Here is a 16,075-nt window from a genome sequence, read left to right on the forward strand (position 1 = left end):
TCCTGGATTTCACGTTTGCTAATTTTCGGGGATGGAACCTCGTTGGTAGTCAAGACGACGAAGGTGCGTAATACGATCGGGTATCAGGAAGATTTTGCTTTTTATCTTTCATCCAATAGCTTGTTGTTTTTGCATTTATTATTTATTATTTATGTTTTTTCTAGTTTTTTCTTGGAGATTATCAGCCGAGATACTCATGGAAACGTTCTCGATCAGGTAAATAAAATTATGTAAGTGCTTTTATTTAGTTTTAGTCCTGAGTGTTGTTCTTTTCCGGTATTGTTCTTGCAAAAACTGAGTATCTTTCTTTTACAGGAAACTCAGTTGCCTCCTCATTAAAGGAATCTTCAGGATCTCTTGTGCGATGCAAGTAAGCTGGTGACTTCTTAGAGGATGCTTACAGGCCCGAGGAAGAGCAACCTGGACGTGGACGATATACAAATGAAGTGAACAACGCCGTCTACGGCCTCGCAAACTTGCGACTAAGAGTGAGCCTTATGAAGCCGACGAGCACGCTTCAGGTGGCCGCAGGCGAAGTACACGGCTGGCGTAGGGTCGCGTGGTTAGTCTCTCCAACAGCAGGTGCACAAGACGCAGGAGAAACGTCGGCCGTCCTTCACACTGGGAAGCTAGCTCGTCGGACTGGGATGGAAGCAGCGACGACGATGGACGCCGAAAGCCCGAAAGAAGAACTTCGAGCAGACTGAAAGTGAAGCTGCAGAAGAACGTTGGGTCGAGGTACAAGGATTTCCATGAAGAGAAACCTCAGCACCGAGCAACGTGTCCTGGTTACTCTTGACAGAGGTGGAGCGGACGCGCTACATTCCACAGTATGGTGATGAGGTGGTGTACTTCCGATAGGACTGGAAAGTGTCGGGGAACACTTGTTGCCGGCTGACTCTCGAGTTCATGGACGGGTACAGGATTCGCGGCAGCAGCTTCAGCGTCGACTTGCCGGAGCTGACAGACTACGCCGACTTTATAGCGGAGAGAAACCGAGGCCTCCTTGGCCAGGAACTGGTCCAGTCGGGACAAGTGGAGGTCGGACGAGGAAGAAGGTGGTCGCTGGTGGGAAGGGACGATAACTCAGGTGAAGGCAAAGTCGCCCGAGTTTCCATACAGCAGGACGAGCCATCGACGACTGGGAGCTTCACGACGTTGAGAATCCTTGAACTTGGGAGCCGCCACAGATCGAGCAGGACAAGGCGAGCTGCTCGACATCGTGACGAGGTGCTCCGCCCCAACCAACAGGTTTGTTTTAGTGTGATCGATCATAGACTCGGAGGAGTTTTGGTTTTGCTCTTGGCTTGACGAGCTTTTGCTTTTCGCAGGACGAGTGCTGTGAGCAAGCCGGATTTTGTAGACAGGCAAGTTGGAAAAATCTCTTTTGCGATTGAGAAAGAAGCTAAAAGCTTATAAACTATGCAGGATTGCGCTACCATCTCCATGGACGTGATTCGCGAGCGGCTAGACTACCGTAGCGTGTTGTCGTTGTCACACGATATTAGGATACTGATGGTGTTGGGAAACAGCGCGGCTGAGGCACTGCAAATGTCAGCTTTGTAAGAATTTTCTCGAGGTCAAACACGAGATCATTCCTACGAGAAAACGAGCACACCGATTTGTACCTGGAAAACCACATCAAAGTCAAGCTTTGAGTCGGTTTAAGGATGAAAGCTTCTAATTCTTTCTAGCCAGATAGAAGCCAAACGGGTACTCTCTCAGAGCCAAACATGCGGTGGGGTGATCGGGTCGGAGCTTCTTCTGGAAAGGAATTAGCACGCATGCATACTTTTGTTTCACGAGCAGGGCTTGGGAAAAACTCACTGTGAATCCAATGCATGCGGTTTGCAGCTTCGAGGTGGATCGAAGGAGAGGAGAGATAGATTCATCCCTTCATGCGGCTGGGGAGCTCCAACACCTGTAAGTCACACTGGAAGAAAGTGTTGATAGACTTTACCATTTTTGCAGCGAAGAGAGATGGAGCGCCATCCTTCTCCTCTTGTGCTCCATAGCATCGAAGCCACGCCGTGCCTGGAGTCTTCGATCCGGAAGCCCACTATCAGGTAAGAGGTCGTGATCGTCGTGCGCCCGCCTGCCCACTGCCGCTCTACACCGAGAATCCACGCAGCAGCATGGATTCGCGCGGCCAATCCGGTAGCGCGCTTCCCAAGCAAAGACGCACACCACTGTACGAACGGAAAGTGCACAAGTGGCCCATGGTACGTAACCTCGTGACCGAGGATCGAACACCCGACGTCTGGTGCCCCGATATTTTAGGGTTCTTGCGACGGAGAGGCCGTCGTGCGCCGCGCCACCGCGCAGGAGAGCGATGCGTAGGAAACGTAAGGCGGTGGAATCCGAATCGGAGGCCGAGCTCGGCACAGGGCGCGTTCTATGCCTACAGCGCCGACAACACGCCACTCGATGATCTTTGGAGGCGGCGGCTCCACGCGCTTCCGCAAGATCATCGCCCATGAAATCCTCGTCGCCGTCAATCTGTGCTCCGGGATTGCAGCAGAAGAGCCCTAACGATCTGCTAGGCTTGGAGCCGGAGAAGAACGACTATGACTGGTAAGCTTCCATAGCCAGGACGAGCAAAGCTTGCAAGAATTCTCACACTTTCTTCGCGTGGTATAAGCTGCTAATCGAGCTTCTCTGCCAGAAGATCGATCACGTCGAGTCCTTGGAAGGGGTGCCGGAGGCTTTAAAGCCGTGCATTACGTCCAAGCTATACGAGCTTGTCCCAAGGCAGTGCAGATAATCCTGGCAGGACCTCTCACGCGGATCTTCATCCCAGGAGTTGATGGAAAACTCTCCCCTCGATGGAGTCCAGGTTGCTCGCTCTCTCTCTCTCTCTCTCTCTCTACCCGTTTACAATGTATAACTTTTTTTCTTTCAGGCTTTGGAGCTCGGGTTCTGTGGCCGAGCACTCTCCGACCAAATGCTGCAGAGATTTGCGTTTCCACAGCTGAGAAAGCTCCGGCTGCATGGGAACTATCGGCTGTTAGACTCGGAAGTGCGGGCACTGATACGATCTGCCACCAGAGGTTTGAGGGACGTATCTCACCGAGGCGTCCGTCCAGGAGCTAGCAACCTTTCACGGGCGATATGCGATGCGATTCTTGGCATTTTGAAGCTTCTCGAGCTGACGTTCCTTTCTCTCGCGAGCGTGAACCGACAAATTGCTAAGTGAGCTCATGGTGGCTAGGGGGCCGACACTGGAAGAGCTCAATAAGGACACCATCGTTTGACTTCAGGTGAATCTTTGCTGCCTTTTCTTACTTCCACAAGTTTTGTTTCCTTTTCAGTGACGAGGTACTGGCGGACTTCGTCATGGCCGCTGGAAGCTCGCTGCGCAACCTGTCCACCACAAGCGTGAAAAAGGCACGTCGATCAAAGCGATCCAAGCTAGTGCGTTCTTTTGCCGCAGAGCGACCGAGGGCGGGTTTGGATTCCTTGTCCCAATCTCGTGGAGCTCAGACTCTTTGGTTGCGTTGCACCCAGGTACCTGCTGCTCGTCTACCTGCAAATAAAAAAATCGCGTTTCTTTGAGTGGGCTTGATAGGATTTTTCAGGGAGAATGCTGCTAATAGTCGGCGTTGCCCTAAAAGGGTTTCAAGCAGAGATAGCAGGTTCTTTGATGAGCACGAATCCCTTCCTCTTGCTGATTTCGTTTAGCTGCATTGCCTTCCAGAGCGCCAGGCAAGGTCTCATTTTCAGCTCCAGCAACCCTAGCGCTCCAGCTCCGCTCAGGTGAGTAGGTGGTTTTGATTATTCTGGTTTTGTGCCCATCAGAATGGATGTGAACGTGAGTGTGATTGTGGCAATCACCATGGGTGTTTGTACTTTCACTACGGTAGTTTGCATTGCCGCTCATTACCGACCTAACCTCATCACCAAGAGCGTCATCACCATGGCTTCTTCAATCAGGGGAGTAGTGAAGGAGGATCTGCAAGCTTTCCATAGAGCTCTCAAGGAGGACCTTTTCAGGCTTAACTAGAACTTTGGAGTAGCTACCTCCATCCTCAAACAGGACTTCCTCAAACAGGACTTCATAGCAGCTACTACCAACCTGAAGCAGGATTTTTCCAGCCTCAAGCATGATTTGGGAGTAGCTATTGCCAGCGTCAAGCATGATGTGCGAGTAGTGTGCATGATGTGCAATCCTGCTTGATGCTAGTAATAGCTACTGCACAGTCTTGCTTCTGCAAGTGCAACTGGTGCAATTCATACTGCAGTGATACAGGATTTTGGTGCCTTGCATGGAGTGGTGAGGGCTGATGGGACGATGATGCGAGATGCCCTGCAAGCTGAGGCAGCTGCAGCCCACAGTCAAGCAATGAACGACTGTTCTACAAGGCTCTATCTGGTAAGCATTTGTGAAATTCTGATTTTGTGCGTCTTTTGAAAATATTTTATCAGAGTTTGAATGGCTTGATCCAGTCGTGTGCAAACCGCACAGTGGTTGGTAAGTGGCGCTGCTGCTGACCATGTGATCAGTAGTTGATTCATAGAAACGACCAACTGTTCTGTTTTTTGACAGGAAAATTTTTTCTGATTCGGGTCTTCGTCTCCTCGAAATAAAAAGGCTCATGTCTTGAGCTTCTGATAGTAAGTCTTTTCCGGGCAAGAACATAGACATGAACGTGGCTTGGCAGTGTCTAATAGTACTTTCTTGTAGGTGGATCAGTGTAACTATTTATTCAGCAGACCGGGATTTCTGGGTACACTTCAATTGCTTTGTATGATAACGGAACACATTCAATCGAACCTTTCAAGTTTTCTGTCTTCAAGTACATGCAGCTTAGCTGACGGCTCGTGCAGACTCAACCTGAAACATGGTGGCTGTACGATCTGATGTTGGAGCTTATCATCGAGGTGATCTCCATATCCTTATCATGCATTTCCTGTGGAGCGGCCCTTGCGAGAGAGCCACTGGCCAGCTCTGGAACGAGCTCCTACATGCCCCGGAGGTACCATGGATTCTTCTCCAGGAATGGGACGCCCCCAATGGGAATGGATCATATTTCGTCACTGGGAGTTCGGACGAGCTTGCCAGGGTAAGCATTAAAAGTTATATTTCTAGCAATTGTTTGCACAGGTTTGGGACGCGACCGACGTGTCCTGATGACTCTTGACAGAGGTGGTGTACTTCCGACAGGGAAGAGATCCAACGAGCTAGTCTTGAATTATGTTTGAATTGAAACTGGTGATTGCAGGGACATCAAGACTACTTAGACACCAAGCAGCTTGATGCCGATGGTCCCTGCAAGCGGTGGAGTTCTGCGAGATCACCGGACTGGAGCACATCATTCTCGAAAACTCGGGGAACACTTGTTGCCGGCTGACTCTCGAGTTCATGGACGGGTACAAGATTCACGGCCGTCGGCAGCATACTGCAAATGTGAGCTTTGTAAATCTTTTCTCAGAGGTTTTAGTTAACGAAGAAAGAAACTTTTCCTTACACACCTCGCTACTACTGCTCATACAAGTTCTTCCCATGCGTACCACCTACATTGTCAAACACGACATCATTCCTACGGGAAAACGAGCACACTTTGATCCCGAGTTGCGAGGATAATCTTTTTATACCTGGAAAACCACATCAAAGTCAAGCTTTGAGTCGGTTTAAGGATGAAAGCTTCTAAATTTTTCTAGCCAGACAGAAGCCAAACGTGCTCCCATGATACTCCCCCAGAGCCAAACAAATAAAGGAATTAAAGGTACCTCTTTGGAAAAGCGGTGGCAGACCAAAAGCGATTCTACGTAACGCCAAGAAAAAAATCACGGGTGCCTTTGCGGTGCGGTGATCGGATCGGAGCTCTCGCTTGCTCCCTCTCGCTCCCCCGTTTGAAAAGCTGGGCCAGCCAGTAAAGAAGAGTAAAAAAATAAAGAACAGAATTTGCAAAGCTTGTGCAGAGGCGCCGCACCTGAGTCTCGGAAGGAAAAGCTGTCCGAGTCTGCTACAGTGTCCGGGAGCTAGCCGAGAGCTTCTTGTATTTAAGTCGAGGGTTGACCACTGCTGGGATCCTCGGTTTTAGTTTTTGCTCCTCGCGTCTTAGCACGCATGCATCGCTTTCTCCACTTTTGTTTCACGAGCAGGGCTTGGAGAAGGAACAAAAGAGGCCATCAATCCTCCTGAAACACCCCTGGCAACGCACACACACTGGTAAGCCGATCAATGCTGTAGAGAAAAAAAGGAAAAAGAAAAGAAGAAAAACTCACTTCTGTGAATCCAATGCAGAGGTCACTGTTGTTCCTGCGGTTTGCAGCTTCGAGGTGGTCCAGACACACAGAGGTCTTGAATCTATCCTCGCCGGATCGAAGAAGAGGAGAGATAGATTCATCCCTTCTTCGTTTTTTATGCGGCTGCGACGATCATGGGTGCTTTCCTGTGGAGCTCCAGCACCTGTAAGTCAGTCAGTGTAGCGCAGCTCTGGAAGAAAAGTGTTGATAGATTTTACCATTTGCAGCGAAGAGAGCTGCCAAGGATCGAGTAACTCTTGATGAGGAAGAAGTCGAGGAGATGGAGCGCCATCCTTCTCCTCTTCCTCCCCCTCCTCCTCTTGTGCTCCACAGCATCGAAGCCGCGTGCCTGGAGGAGCTCCTCTTCGATCCGGAAGCCGACTACGCCCAGGTAAGAGATTGGTCCTCGATGTGGAACAAATCTGGAGAGCTGCGATCCTCACAGGTGCTAGAGGAAGCTCGGAGCTACGCCAAGCAAGCAGCCGCATCCAACAAGAGAGCGATCCACGAGGACGGCAAGAACCACCAAGAACACCATCCAAAATCTTCCAAGCAGAGCACGAGCAATGGAAAGTACCAGCGGACAGCCAAGGTCTACTTCGTGCCCCCTCCTATTCTCGACGATCACAGCCGGCGCCAGCAATCCCCCGCCAAGAAAAAGAGGACGAAATCCTGGTCCTGGATCGATCCGCTGCTCCTACTCTGGCGCAGCGGCCACAAATCCTCGCGGAGTCACCACGCCGGCGCCAAGATCCAGAGCTCCTCGCGAAATCACCACGACAAGATCAAGATTTCCGAGAATGCGCCCCGGAGGAAGAAATCCAGCGCCTCCGGCCCACTGCCGCTCTACACTGATGGAAATCGCGAGAATCCACGACCGTGGCACAGGAACTGGAGTAGCAGCATTGATTCGCGAGGCCAATCCGGCCCCCTGGCCGCCATCTCTTGCAGCGCCAAGCAAGACGCTGCCTCGCCCTACGTCCCATTACACCACTGTACGAACGGCCCGCCAAGAAAGTGGACAAGTGGCCCATTGTACGTAACATCGTGACCTAGGATCGAACGGTTCCCGCGCTTTGCTCTTCTTTGACAAGCTTCCCATTCCAAGTGCTTTGATTTCTAAGGGACCGATATTTTAGGGTTCTTGCGAGCGATGGAGCTCCGGAGACGCCGTCGCGCCGTCCTGCGCCGCGCCACCGCGCAGGAGAGCGATGCTTCCTCCGACGATCAAGCCAGGACTAGAAGGAAAGGTAAGGCCAAAGTGACGGTGGAATCCGAATCGGAGGCCGAGGCCATGGAAATCGAGGAGCAGCCGCCAGTGCCAGAGCCGGAGCTGGAGCCGGCGATGGATCTCGATAGCGGGCGCGAGACGAGGATTAGGCTCAAGGCCAAGAATCTCACCACCGCTCGGCACAGGGCCGCGTTCTATGCTCGCTACAGCGCCAACAACAAGGAAGAGCTCTTCTCCAGGGCGAGGCAGCCACACAGGCAGGCACAGATTGACGGCGACGAGGATTTCATGGACGATGATCTTGCGGAAGCTCCCAAGCCGGTCGAACCGCCGCCTCCTAAGATCATCGAGTGGGAACCATCGAGGGGCTCTTCTCCCGACGTGGATTTGCCTGGCGCGCCTCCGTCTCTGTTCTCTATGTGTATCGAGCTTCTCTGCCAGAAGATCGATCACGTCGAGTCCTTGGAAGGGGTGCCGGAGGCCTTAAAGTGTTGCATTACGTCCAAGCTATACGAGCTTGGGAAGATCACTCCAAAGGCAGCCCAGATAATCATGGCAGGACCTCTCTCGCAGATCTTGCTCCCGGATTGCAGCAAAATCCCGGAGAAGGAGTTCACCGAGCTGATGGAGAACTCTTCCCTCGATGAAGTGCAGGTTTGTCTCCTTCCCTCTCTCTCTCCAAGCTTTTTTTTTTTTTAATTTCCAGGCTTTGGAGCTCGGGTTTTGTGGCCGAGCTCTCTCCGACCAAATGCTACTGAGATTCGCGTTTCCAAAGCTGAGGAAGCTTCGGCTGCATGGGAACTATCGCGTGTCAGACTCGGGACTGCGCGCACTAATACAATCAGCCACCAGAGGTCTGAGAGACGTGGAGCTTGTCGAGTGCTGCTGTATTACCGAGTCGTCCGTCCAGGAGCTAGCAACCTTTCACGGGCCTTTCCTCCAGAGCCTTTCACTGGAAGGATGTGATGGGATTATTGGGAGAAAAGTTTTGCCTTCCCTTTTGAGGCTGCCCGAGCTCACGGTTCTTTCTCTCGCCAGCGTGAAAGAAGTCACCGACGAAGTGCTGAGTGAGCTCATGGTGGCTAGGGGGCTGAAACTGGAAGAGCTCAATATCTCGCATTGCAGGTAAGCAACCGTCTTTGCTGCTTTTGCTTCTGACTGAGATCCGCGGGATTGTTTTGTGCAGCGTTACGGACCACGGCATGGCGGCTGTCGCAGCTTGCGGTTCTACTTTGAAAAGCTTGCACTTAGAAGGCTTGGAGCTTACAGACGTCACCTTACACCATCTTACAGAAGGCTGTAAGACACTTTGTAAGTTATCGTTGGACGGAGGCGACTTCAGGTATCTTTGCTGCCCTTCTTCTCATCTCTTACTTACACAAGTTTTGTTTTGTTTTTTTTCTCAGTGATGAGGTACTGGCGGACTTTGTCGCGGCCGCTGGAAGCTCACTGCGCAACCTGTCCATCGCAAGCGTGAAAAAGGCACGTCGATCATTTATGAAGCGATCCAAGCTTCTCTAAACCTCACTGCGTCACTTTCTTTCTCAGGCTGGCGACCGGACGCTAGTGGCTCTTGCAAAGCACGCAAGCCGGACACTAGAAACACTAAATGCGTCCTTTTGCCGCAGGGCGACCGAGGACGGGTTTGGATTCCTGGCGGACTCCTGTCCCAATCTCGTGGAGCTCGGGCTCTTTGGTTGCACCCAGGTACTCGCTGCTGCTCGTCTTGAAAAACTCAGGCACGCAATTCCTTTTTCCTTGCAGGTCACGAAGAGATTTATAAACGGGCACTCGAACAAGGCGTTGAAACTGGTCGGGGAGCAGGGTGGAACGCTCTCGTGGCACATGAACATCCGCGAGGTATGACTTGTACATAGGCGGATTTAGTGAAATCTAGGAAGCCCAATGTTCGTGGCTGGAAGGAGTCATCAAATCAAGTTACCGAGAGATGGTCGAATTCAAGCTAAAAAAGTGAGGCTTGGTAGTTCTAGAAGAGTTTTGATCAAAAGAATGTTCCATAGAATAATTTTGTCTATGTTTATGTACAAACAAGTTCCAAGAACAAGAACAAAACTTTTCAAGCTCCAAGAACAAGAAAAAAAACCTTTCAAACCCGCGGACTGGGAAGCTGCGTGCTACTCCCCAAGTCTCGCCGGCTCAAAATTCTTCCCAGGCTCCGCAATCGCTCCATCGTCGTCGCAGCCACAACCGGCGACTTGGGCTCTGGCTGCTGCTCCTTATTCACGTCGATCACCGAGTGGAAGGACGATCGAGCAGACGACACACCATCGGTAGCACCGGTGCTCGATCCATCCTCCTCCATTCGAGGGATGATGATAACCACTGGAGCAGCCGGATGAGAGGAGGAGCCTTGCAGCTCCGCTAGAGCCTCCGAGGAAAGAGAAGACGAAGAAGCGACCTGGATAGGACTCGCTGGAGTGTTGTCTCGTGAGCTCTCGCTCTCGCTGATGGTGATAGTAGCAGTCGCAGTCGCAGTAGCAGTAGCAGCTCCAGCGCTGGAGCTCGCATCCGGATTGTCCACGACTGGGCTCCGGCAGATTGGGCACGTCGCGTGCGACTGAAACCACATATCGATGCAGCCGGCGTGGAAGGCATGGTTGCATTTCGGGAGGAGCCTTCCTCGCTCGCCATCTTCAAACTCGGAGAGGCAGACCGCGCACTCTGTCGTTGCCCCCACATATCCTTCCTTGCCGTAGACGAAAGCTGGTAGCAGCGAATCGATCACGCCTTGGTCCAGGCCTTTGTTGAGCAGATTCACGTGAGTTCCTGTCCCTGGCTGCCGCTGCCCCAGCGGAATTATCCCCGTGTACCGCCGCAACAGCACGCGGAGGCACAGATCCAGTGTGATGAAGAAGGCCACGCAGCCGAAGATCACCACGAATGCCGCTATGCCAATTGTGGCATTGATCCTCGCGGAGCTGTTTGGAGAGAAATCGCCCGGCGGCCCCCCTGTGGAACTCATCGCAGCACTCAAGCATCTGGTCGCAAGCTAGCGCCCGCCCTTGGATATATTGCGAGGAGAGCTTCCTCCAGAAACACCCTCCGAGCTTCCGTCTCCTGCTTCTCCACATCTTCGTTCCCTCGTTACCAGGGCCGGCTTACATGTTCATGCTGACTTGACCGAAAACTCGAGGAAAGTCAAATTCTGGAGGAAGTGTTTGCATTAGCGAGGAAGCGAAGGAAGGAGTCGTAGATCAAGCCGCTTACCTTCAGCACGTCGATACAAAAAGGAAAGTTTATATAGTCTTCGTGTTGAACGAGCCGCATGCGCCACACTTGTGGTAAAGCCAATGAAATTGGGCCTCTCCCTTCCGCTCGCAATCGTTGCAAAAGATAGTCTATAATTCGACAGCAAAGATGAGCTCTCGTGAGAAATGATTGGAAGATTGCACTGCACCTCTTTGCGGCCACGGTACTCCTCTGGAAGTTGCTCTGCCTCCATGAGAGCATCCAACAAGCCAAAATATAGCTGAAACTTGATCGATCAGTCGTAGCTCTAAACTTCACTTTAAATACTTACTCCCATGTCGCCCAATGTCTTGCAGCATATCGGGCACGTATAATGGTTGCTGCTGTAGGCCTACAAGAAGCATCGGCGTAAAAGGATACAAAAACGAGGAAAAGAGCACTTACCAAAAAGCATGACGAGTGCATATAATGCCCGCATGGAAGGCTCTTCACGTCGGGCACCGACGAAAAAATCTGCTCGCAGCAGATAGGACAGTCCGTTTCTGTTCCTTTCTCCCTGCAGATGTGGCTCTGCTCCAGAGTCTTGGACATGCATCCGTTGCATACCAAGCAATGGAAAAACTCCTGGCCTAAACCAGATCCCACTCTGCAAATGTTGCAGAAAGGACAATGATAAATGCTCCTGCAAACTAAAGTTTTAGCCTGTCAAGTAGAATCTGTCATTGGACAAACCTTTTCGAGTCGTCGTCGAAAAACTTGCAGATGGGGCAGTAATACCGCGCCATGCAGAAACGATTGCACGACGGTGTGGTGCAGTTTGGCCCAACAGGCTGAACCTTTAGACACTGCATGCACAGCATCTCTGAGGTCTGGTACCTGGCAAGATCAGAAAAAAAAATGCCTCGGCGATTGAAAATAAAGACCAGAAGCGTACCTGTCCATTGTATGGTCACTGGCTTCATCGTGGCAAAGCCTGCAAGTGAACAAGCTACCACAACAGGCAGCCCGAAGCTTGCAGTTCCTACGGTAGTGCTTGCAGCCGAAAACTTTGTTTTCTTCGTCAGCATAGCTTGGAGCCGGTTCCGAATCCGTCAATCGCTGATCGCGAAGCTTTTGCTGAGCAACCATCCAACGGCTGCTCGTGTAAAAGGTTTGATCAGTCGAAAGCGTAATTTAATGACTTGCTTACCATGTCATCAGGTTCTGCATCAGGTAAGCTTTGCGGCGAGGATCTAGTGACGCATCAGTAGATAGCTTTCGAACCGCGGCCTCCAGTTCTTCCTGGTTGAGCCTGAAAATTTCAGGCCAACCGGGCTTGAACGTTTCAGAGTCATCACGAGTGTCACCACCTGTATCCTTTCCTTCAGAAAAGTACTCGACCAAAGACTGTAGGCAGTCTTTTGTAGATACAGAAGTCTCTTTTGTAGATCGTTGGCGCGATGTCGACGGCGCCGTCCACCAGGCACTCAACCAATCTTGAAACAAAGTGTTTCGAGTTGCCTGTTCCCATGTTTCCATCATCGAGTTACGCTCTTCTTCGGTCAAAACGGCTGTCACCCACGGTAGCATGGCTTGGATAACTTCTGCACCAGTCGATCCTATTATCCTGGCCATCACTTTGTCTTGCTCTTGGACTGAGAAGTGTTTGTCGAAAAGTGGCCAGAGCTCGGACTCTTCCCTGTCAACGTGCTTCCCGAGGCAAATGCGCATGGACTTGCACATGCGCTGCAGCTTTGCAGCAAGAAAGTGTTGGTGTGCTTCATCCCCTTCTGTTTTCTCCTGAGACTGGGTGACAAGGCTCGAAAATGTTGACAAAATCGCTGAAATCTCATTGAAGAGATCCTCTTCCTGCCTGTGATCTATCATGTAAGAGTGGCTGACGTTGAGTAGAGCCTCCTTTGCCTCCAGTGCCGGGAAGACAATGGTGTCTTCGGCACTGCTGTGAGCACGATACAGGCCCCATAAGAAGTAGAACCTTCCTCTAAACTGTCCCAGGAACTCGTCGGTGCAGTCCAAGAGTCGCGCTGATTCTACGTCCAAATACTCCAGATCTTTTCTTATTGCCTTGTGAAACTGGAAAATCTGGTCGATTGGTTTCAGTTGCTGCTTCCCTGTGGACCGCTTGCTTCCTTTCAAATCAGGCTCCAGCTGCAGTGACTTGGACAATAGGCTCAATTCACTCCGGAAAAGCTTCGAAGGCCTGTCGGCTGCCAACTGACAGCTCCTTTTTCCTGAAACCTTTAGGCTCTCATTTTTTAAGAGATCCCAAACATGCGAATGGTTTTCGCAAGCCCACCCCGTCAGCAGAGCAACCAGGATGCTGTCACCCTGAGGTGCTGCAGAAAAAACGCATTGAATCTCGAGAAAAGCTTTAGAAAATAAAACAGACCTGCCAGTCTTATGTTAACAAGCATATCTTTCGCCTCCTTGGCAGTAACGCAGTTAACAATCCATGGAAGGACTCGCCTCAAGAAAACCAAAGGCATGGTTTTGAGGCTTTCATAAACCAACGTTCGCTGCTCGTCAATGCTGAAAAGCTTACTTGCAAGAGGTAAGAACTGTTCAAGAATGAATGAGAAACGACACAACCGAAGGAATTGTTACCTCAGTTTCTTCAATAGAGAAATGTGCTTCAACAGCATCAAGTAAAAGCTCAGCCTGGGTGATGACAGCAGTTGAGCTGCAGTTGTTTTTAAGAGTATTTTCAAGTACTCTCAAAGCCTCACTGCACACTTCGTCTTGTACAGCATGATCAAGTTTCTTGCCAATTGGAGGAAACACGAACTTATCCTCAGCTGCACTGTAAACACACATTCAGCTCTGTTATTCACCAAGCATGGACAAACACACCTGTGAAAACTCCATACTTTACTTACAAACTCCATTCGCTCGCTCAAGGTTGCCAGTGACGTCAAATCCTTGATCTCCTCAGTTATGTTAAGAAGTTCGCGCTTTATAGCCTGATGCCAGTGAAGTAAATCGTTGAGTGGCGATCGCGTGATAAACCGGACGTCGGTTCCAGCTTGCTTCGCAGGTTTTGGAGTGGTCTTTGGAGCTCTGTTGGCGCCCAGCCTGAATTTACTGTGGTCCCGTTTAAACCATTCAGTAATTACCTACATGCATTCGTTCAAAACTGTGCAGTTGGGGTGTTACGTACCAAAATCTTACCTCCTGTAGAAGCTCTTCTGCTGGAACGATTTCCCGAAAGCAAAGTTCCATGTGTTTACATTCTTCCAAAGTCAAGGAGGAAGCAAGCCATGGAAGAAAGATCTCCATGAGCTTCACAGGAATATTGCCCATAAACTGCCAGACAAGGCTAGCTTGTTCTTCGCGATTATAGTACTGCATGAGCAGCGGAATGACCTGGAAAAGAAGTAGAAAAACCGTATAGAAACACTTTGTCCAAAGTTACTTACCTGGCCTTCTTCTTTCGAAAGGTGCTGGCATACTGTTCTTTGCACTGCTTCCGTGCAAGAGATGATTTCCTGCCACGACGAATCGGTTTGATCCCCCAAATGTGTGGAGAGAAGCTGGGACATTTCGTTGAGTAGATCGTTCTCCACAACATGCTCCAAGCAATACGAGCGCGCGACGTTCTTGACGCGAGATTCTAGAGCCGGAAGAATCACCTGAAGAAAAAAAAAAACGTATAGTCGACATTGACAATTCTCACACCTTAGCAATCACCTCATCTTCCGCCTGGCTGTGGTGCTCGTAGATTTCTCTCAAGAAATTGTACCTCTCCGCCAGGGATCTAAAATCCTGCCCGCTGCTCCTATCCATCGACATTGCCGTCTCGTGGATGCGCTCCAGCTCCAGACGAATAGCCTTGTGGAAATACACGATCACAAACATCGGCGGCAGCGATTCCCTGGAGAAAGATCTATCCTGCTGCTGAATCGCGCTCTCATCGCTGCCGGCGGCACCGTCGAGCTCCAGTGCCATCGCCAAGAACACTACCTGCGGGGCTAGGTTAGAGGATTCCACGAATGAATGTCACCACAAGGCGAGCGTGTGGTCAATGTACCAAGAACACGTGGTCTGGGGATGACGTGGACTGCCAACCGGAAAAACGCCGCTCATGTCATTGGATCACTTTTGCCTCGCATCCATCGTGGCAGCGGTCTAGCCAGTATAAAAGAAAGAGCAAAGAAAGAATTGAAAGGCCATATGGAAAAAAATTAAAAAAGTGCTTTGGAGAAGGAGTGATCTTGGGGAGAAAGATCTTGGCTCGATCTTTCCAAAAACAAGTGCCTCAGTATTTCTCAATGTTAGATAGAGTTGACCACACCACATTCAATCATAGGTCATCAGTGACAAATGTAACAGCCTTGATAAGAAAGAACCATCCATAACATTTTCTTTTTCAGAGAATCCACTTAATCTAAGTAATTCTTGCCTTTTTGTGTTGGCTGGTCATCCTTGCATCGTGCATACTGATCCAGTGATTGAGTTTCTTTTTTTTTTCTCTTCATCTTCTATAGCAATAAAAACTGAATCACTTAAAAGTATATAGACTGGAGAGCCTTTCTTCAGCTTCGTAGAAATGTCACTCGCAGTCACAGTTCCAGACACGAACCATCTTGCAAACCGCCCCTGGAACGTCCCCACCTCCGGATCCGAAAGAAGCGGTGGCCGGTCAGCAACTTGAAACTACTCAGTTCTATCCAACGCCCGTGAATATCACTACCCGTTACCACCCTGCTGATGGAGTTTGATGGAAACTGGTGTTTTGGACACCGTTATCAAGAACTGGATACACAAGATTCTTGGTATCTCTTCAGATATTCCCACGACTTTTAGCTTTTATGATGATCATACAAAAGTTGTTTTGTTCCTTACATGAGCCACAGTCGAACGTCTTTCCAACACTTTTTTTGTGAGTCGTGTTCTTACCAACAATAATGGAGGTCCAGTATATAAAGGTTGTAGTTGCTTTGTATCAAATAGCTCCATTTCATGGCTCCAGCTCTAGAGAAGATCTATGCTGTTGCTAGGCCTCAAGAATTTCCATCTCCCAAAGATACCCAGCTTGATTCCTCCAGCGCTTATGCATCCAGCAACAAGTTCATCACCCGCGGATAAAAAGGCTTTAAAAGATTGGAAGATCCCACTGTTTGGAACTCCGGTAGAGTCGATTGGGTCCAGGAAAAATGCTCTCACATGCTCATAATACTGCTTGTGGGCTACATTACTGGACGACTTGGTTGACGGGGGTTTGCTTGAGACTGCTAGCATTCTTCAAGATTACTACTCCATAATCCTGAATCATCTACACAATCCTGAAGTCAAGATGCCTGGAGGCATCGGACAATCACCTTCCAGTTCGAGTTTACAGGGCCACTGAAGAGAGATAAGATCATCCATGCTTCCTCCAGTGTATGC

At 50.2% G+C, this 16,075-nt stretch overlaps 5 protein-coding genes and 2 long non-coding RNA genes across 8 annotated transcripts; 4 read left to right on the top strand and 3 right to left on the bottom strand.

Annotated features, from left to right (window-relative positions):
• The first annotated feature begins 24 nt into the window (after positions 1–24).
• On the top strand, positions 25–1,691 carry LOC112347823. The gene is made up of 5 exons (XM_024679305.1): positions 25–63; positions 165–230; positions 316–1,251; positions 1,332–1,367; positions 1,429–1,691. Exons 3-5 carry the CDS (start codon positions 910–912, stop codon positions 1,564–1,566), a joined length of 516 nt encoding a protein of 171 aa, XP_024535073.1. The 5' UTR covers positions 25–63; positions 165–230; positions 316–909; the 3' UTR covers positions 1,567–1,691.
• Positions 1,692–2,294: 603 nt separating this feature from the next.
• Positions 2,295–4,796, top strand: LOC112347833. Its single transcript, XR_002992871.1, has 8 exons — positions 2,295–2,574; positions 2,642–2,836; positions 2,903–3,260; positions 3,312–3,635; positions 3,698–4,372; positions 4,426–4,471; positions 4,547–4,614; positions 4,685–4,796. It is a non-coding gene; the product is annotated as an uncharacterized LOC112347833 (long non-coding RNA).
• A 374-nt stretch (positions 4,797–5,170) lies between these two features.
• LOC112347835 lies at positions 5,171–6,511 on the bottom strand. 2 transcript variants are annotated; one of them, XR_002992874.1, is made up of 4 exons: positions 6,229–6,330; positions 5,934–6,152; positions 5,473–5,861; positions 5,171–5,399 (listed from the first exon to the last, which is right to left on the bottom strand). It is a non-coding gene; the product is annotated as an uncharacterized LOC112347835 (long non-coding RNA). The 2 variants fall into 2 exon arrangements; XR_002992873.1 differs by lacking the exon at positions 5,171–5,399 and adding an exon at positions 6,468–6,511 and having other exon boundaries at positions 5,573–5,861; positions 6,229–6,412.
• LOC112347814 lies at positions 6,327–7,331 on the top strand. Its single transcript, XM_024679280.1, has 3 exons — positions 6,327–6,414; positions 6,477–6,640; positions 6,695–7,331. The coding sequence occupies exons 1-3, from the start codon at positions 6,384–6,386 to the stop codon at positions 7,298–7,300; spliced, it is 801 nt and encodes a 266-aa protein (XP_024535048.1). The 5' UTR covers positions 6,327–6,383; the 3' UTR covers positions 7,301–7,331.
• Positions 7,332–7,368: 37 nt separating this feature from the next.
• Positions 7,369–9,561, top strand: LOC112347808. Its single transcript, XM_024679258.1, has 6 exons — positions 7,369–8,134; positions 8,187–8,605; positions 8,667–8,822; positions 8,887–8,962; positions 9,029–9,187; positions 9,245–9,561. Exons 1-6 carry the CDS (start codon positions 7,403–7,405, stop codon positions 9,344–9,346), a joined length of 1,644 nt encoding a protein of 547 aa, XP_024535026.1. The 5' UTR covers positions 7,369–7,402; the 3' UTR covers positions 9,347–9,561.
• On the bottom strand, positions 9,479–10,488 carry LOC112347812 (RING-H2 finger protein ATL64-like). Its single transcript, XM_024679269.1, has one exon. The coding sequence runs from the start codon at positions 10,461–10,463 to the stop codon at positions 9,588–9,590; it is 876 nt and encodes a 291-aa protein (XP_024535037.1). The 5' UTR covers positions 10,464–10,488; the 3' UTR covers positions 9,479–9,587.
• Positions 10,481–14,666, bottom strand: LOC9656916 (zinc finger protein BRUTUS). Its single transcript, XM_024679231.1, has 14 exons — positions 14,378–14,666; positions 14,107–14,319; positions 13,859–14,053; positions 13,541–13,803; positions 13,295–13,490; positions 13,080–13,248; positions 11,880–13,026; positions 11,625–11,825; positions 11,423–11,566; positions 11,135–11,372; positions 11,022–11,081; positions 10,899–10,970; positions 10,709–10,839; positions 10,481–10,646 (listed from the first exon to the last, which is right to left on the bottom strand). Exons 1-13 carry the CDS (start codon positions 14,633–14,635, stop codon positions 10,738–10,740), a joined length of 3,258 nt encoding a protein of 1,085 aa, XP_024534999.1. The 5' UTR covers positions 14,636–14,666; the 3' UTR covers positions 10,481–10,646; positions 10,709–10,737.
• Between the last annotated feature and the right edge of the window lie 1,409 nt (positions 14,667–16,075).

Source organism: Selaginella moellendorffii, unplaced genomic scaffold (assembly GCF_000143415.4).
Source record: "Selaginella moellendorffii unplaced genomic scaffold, v1.0 SELMOscaffold_1, whole genome shotgun sequence".
NCBI classification, from domain to species: Eukaryota; Viridiplantae; Streptophyta; class Lycopodiopsida; order Selaginellales; family Selaginellaceae; genus Selaginella; species Selaginella moellendorffii.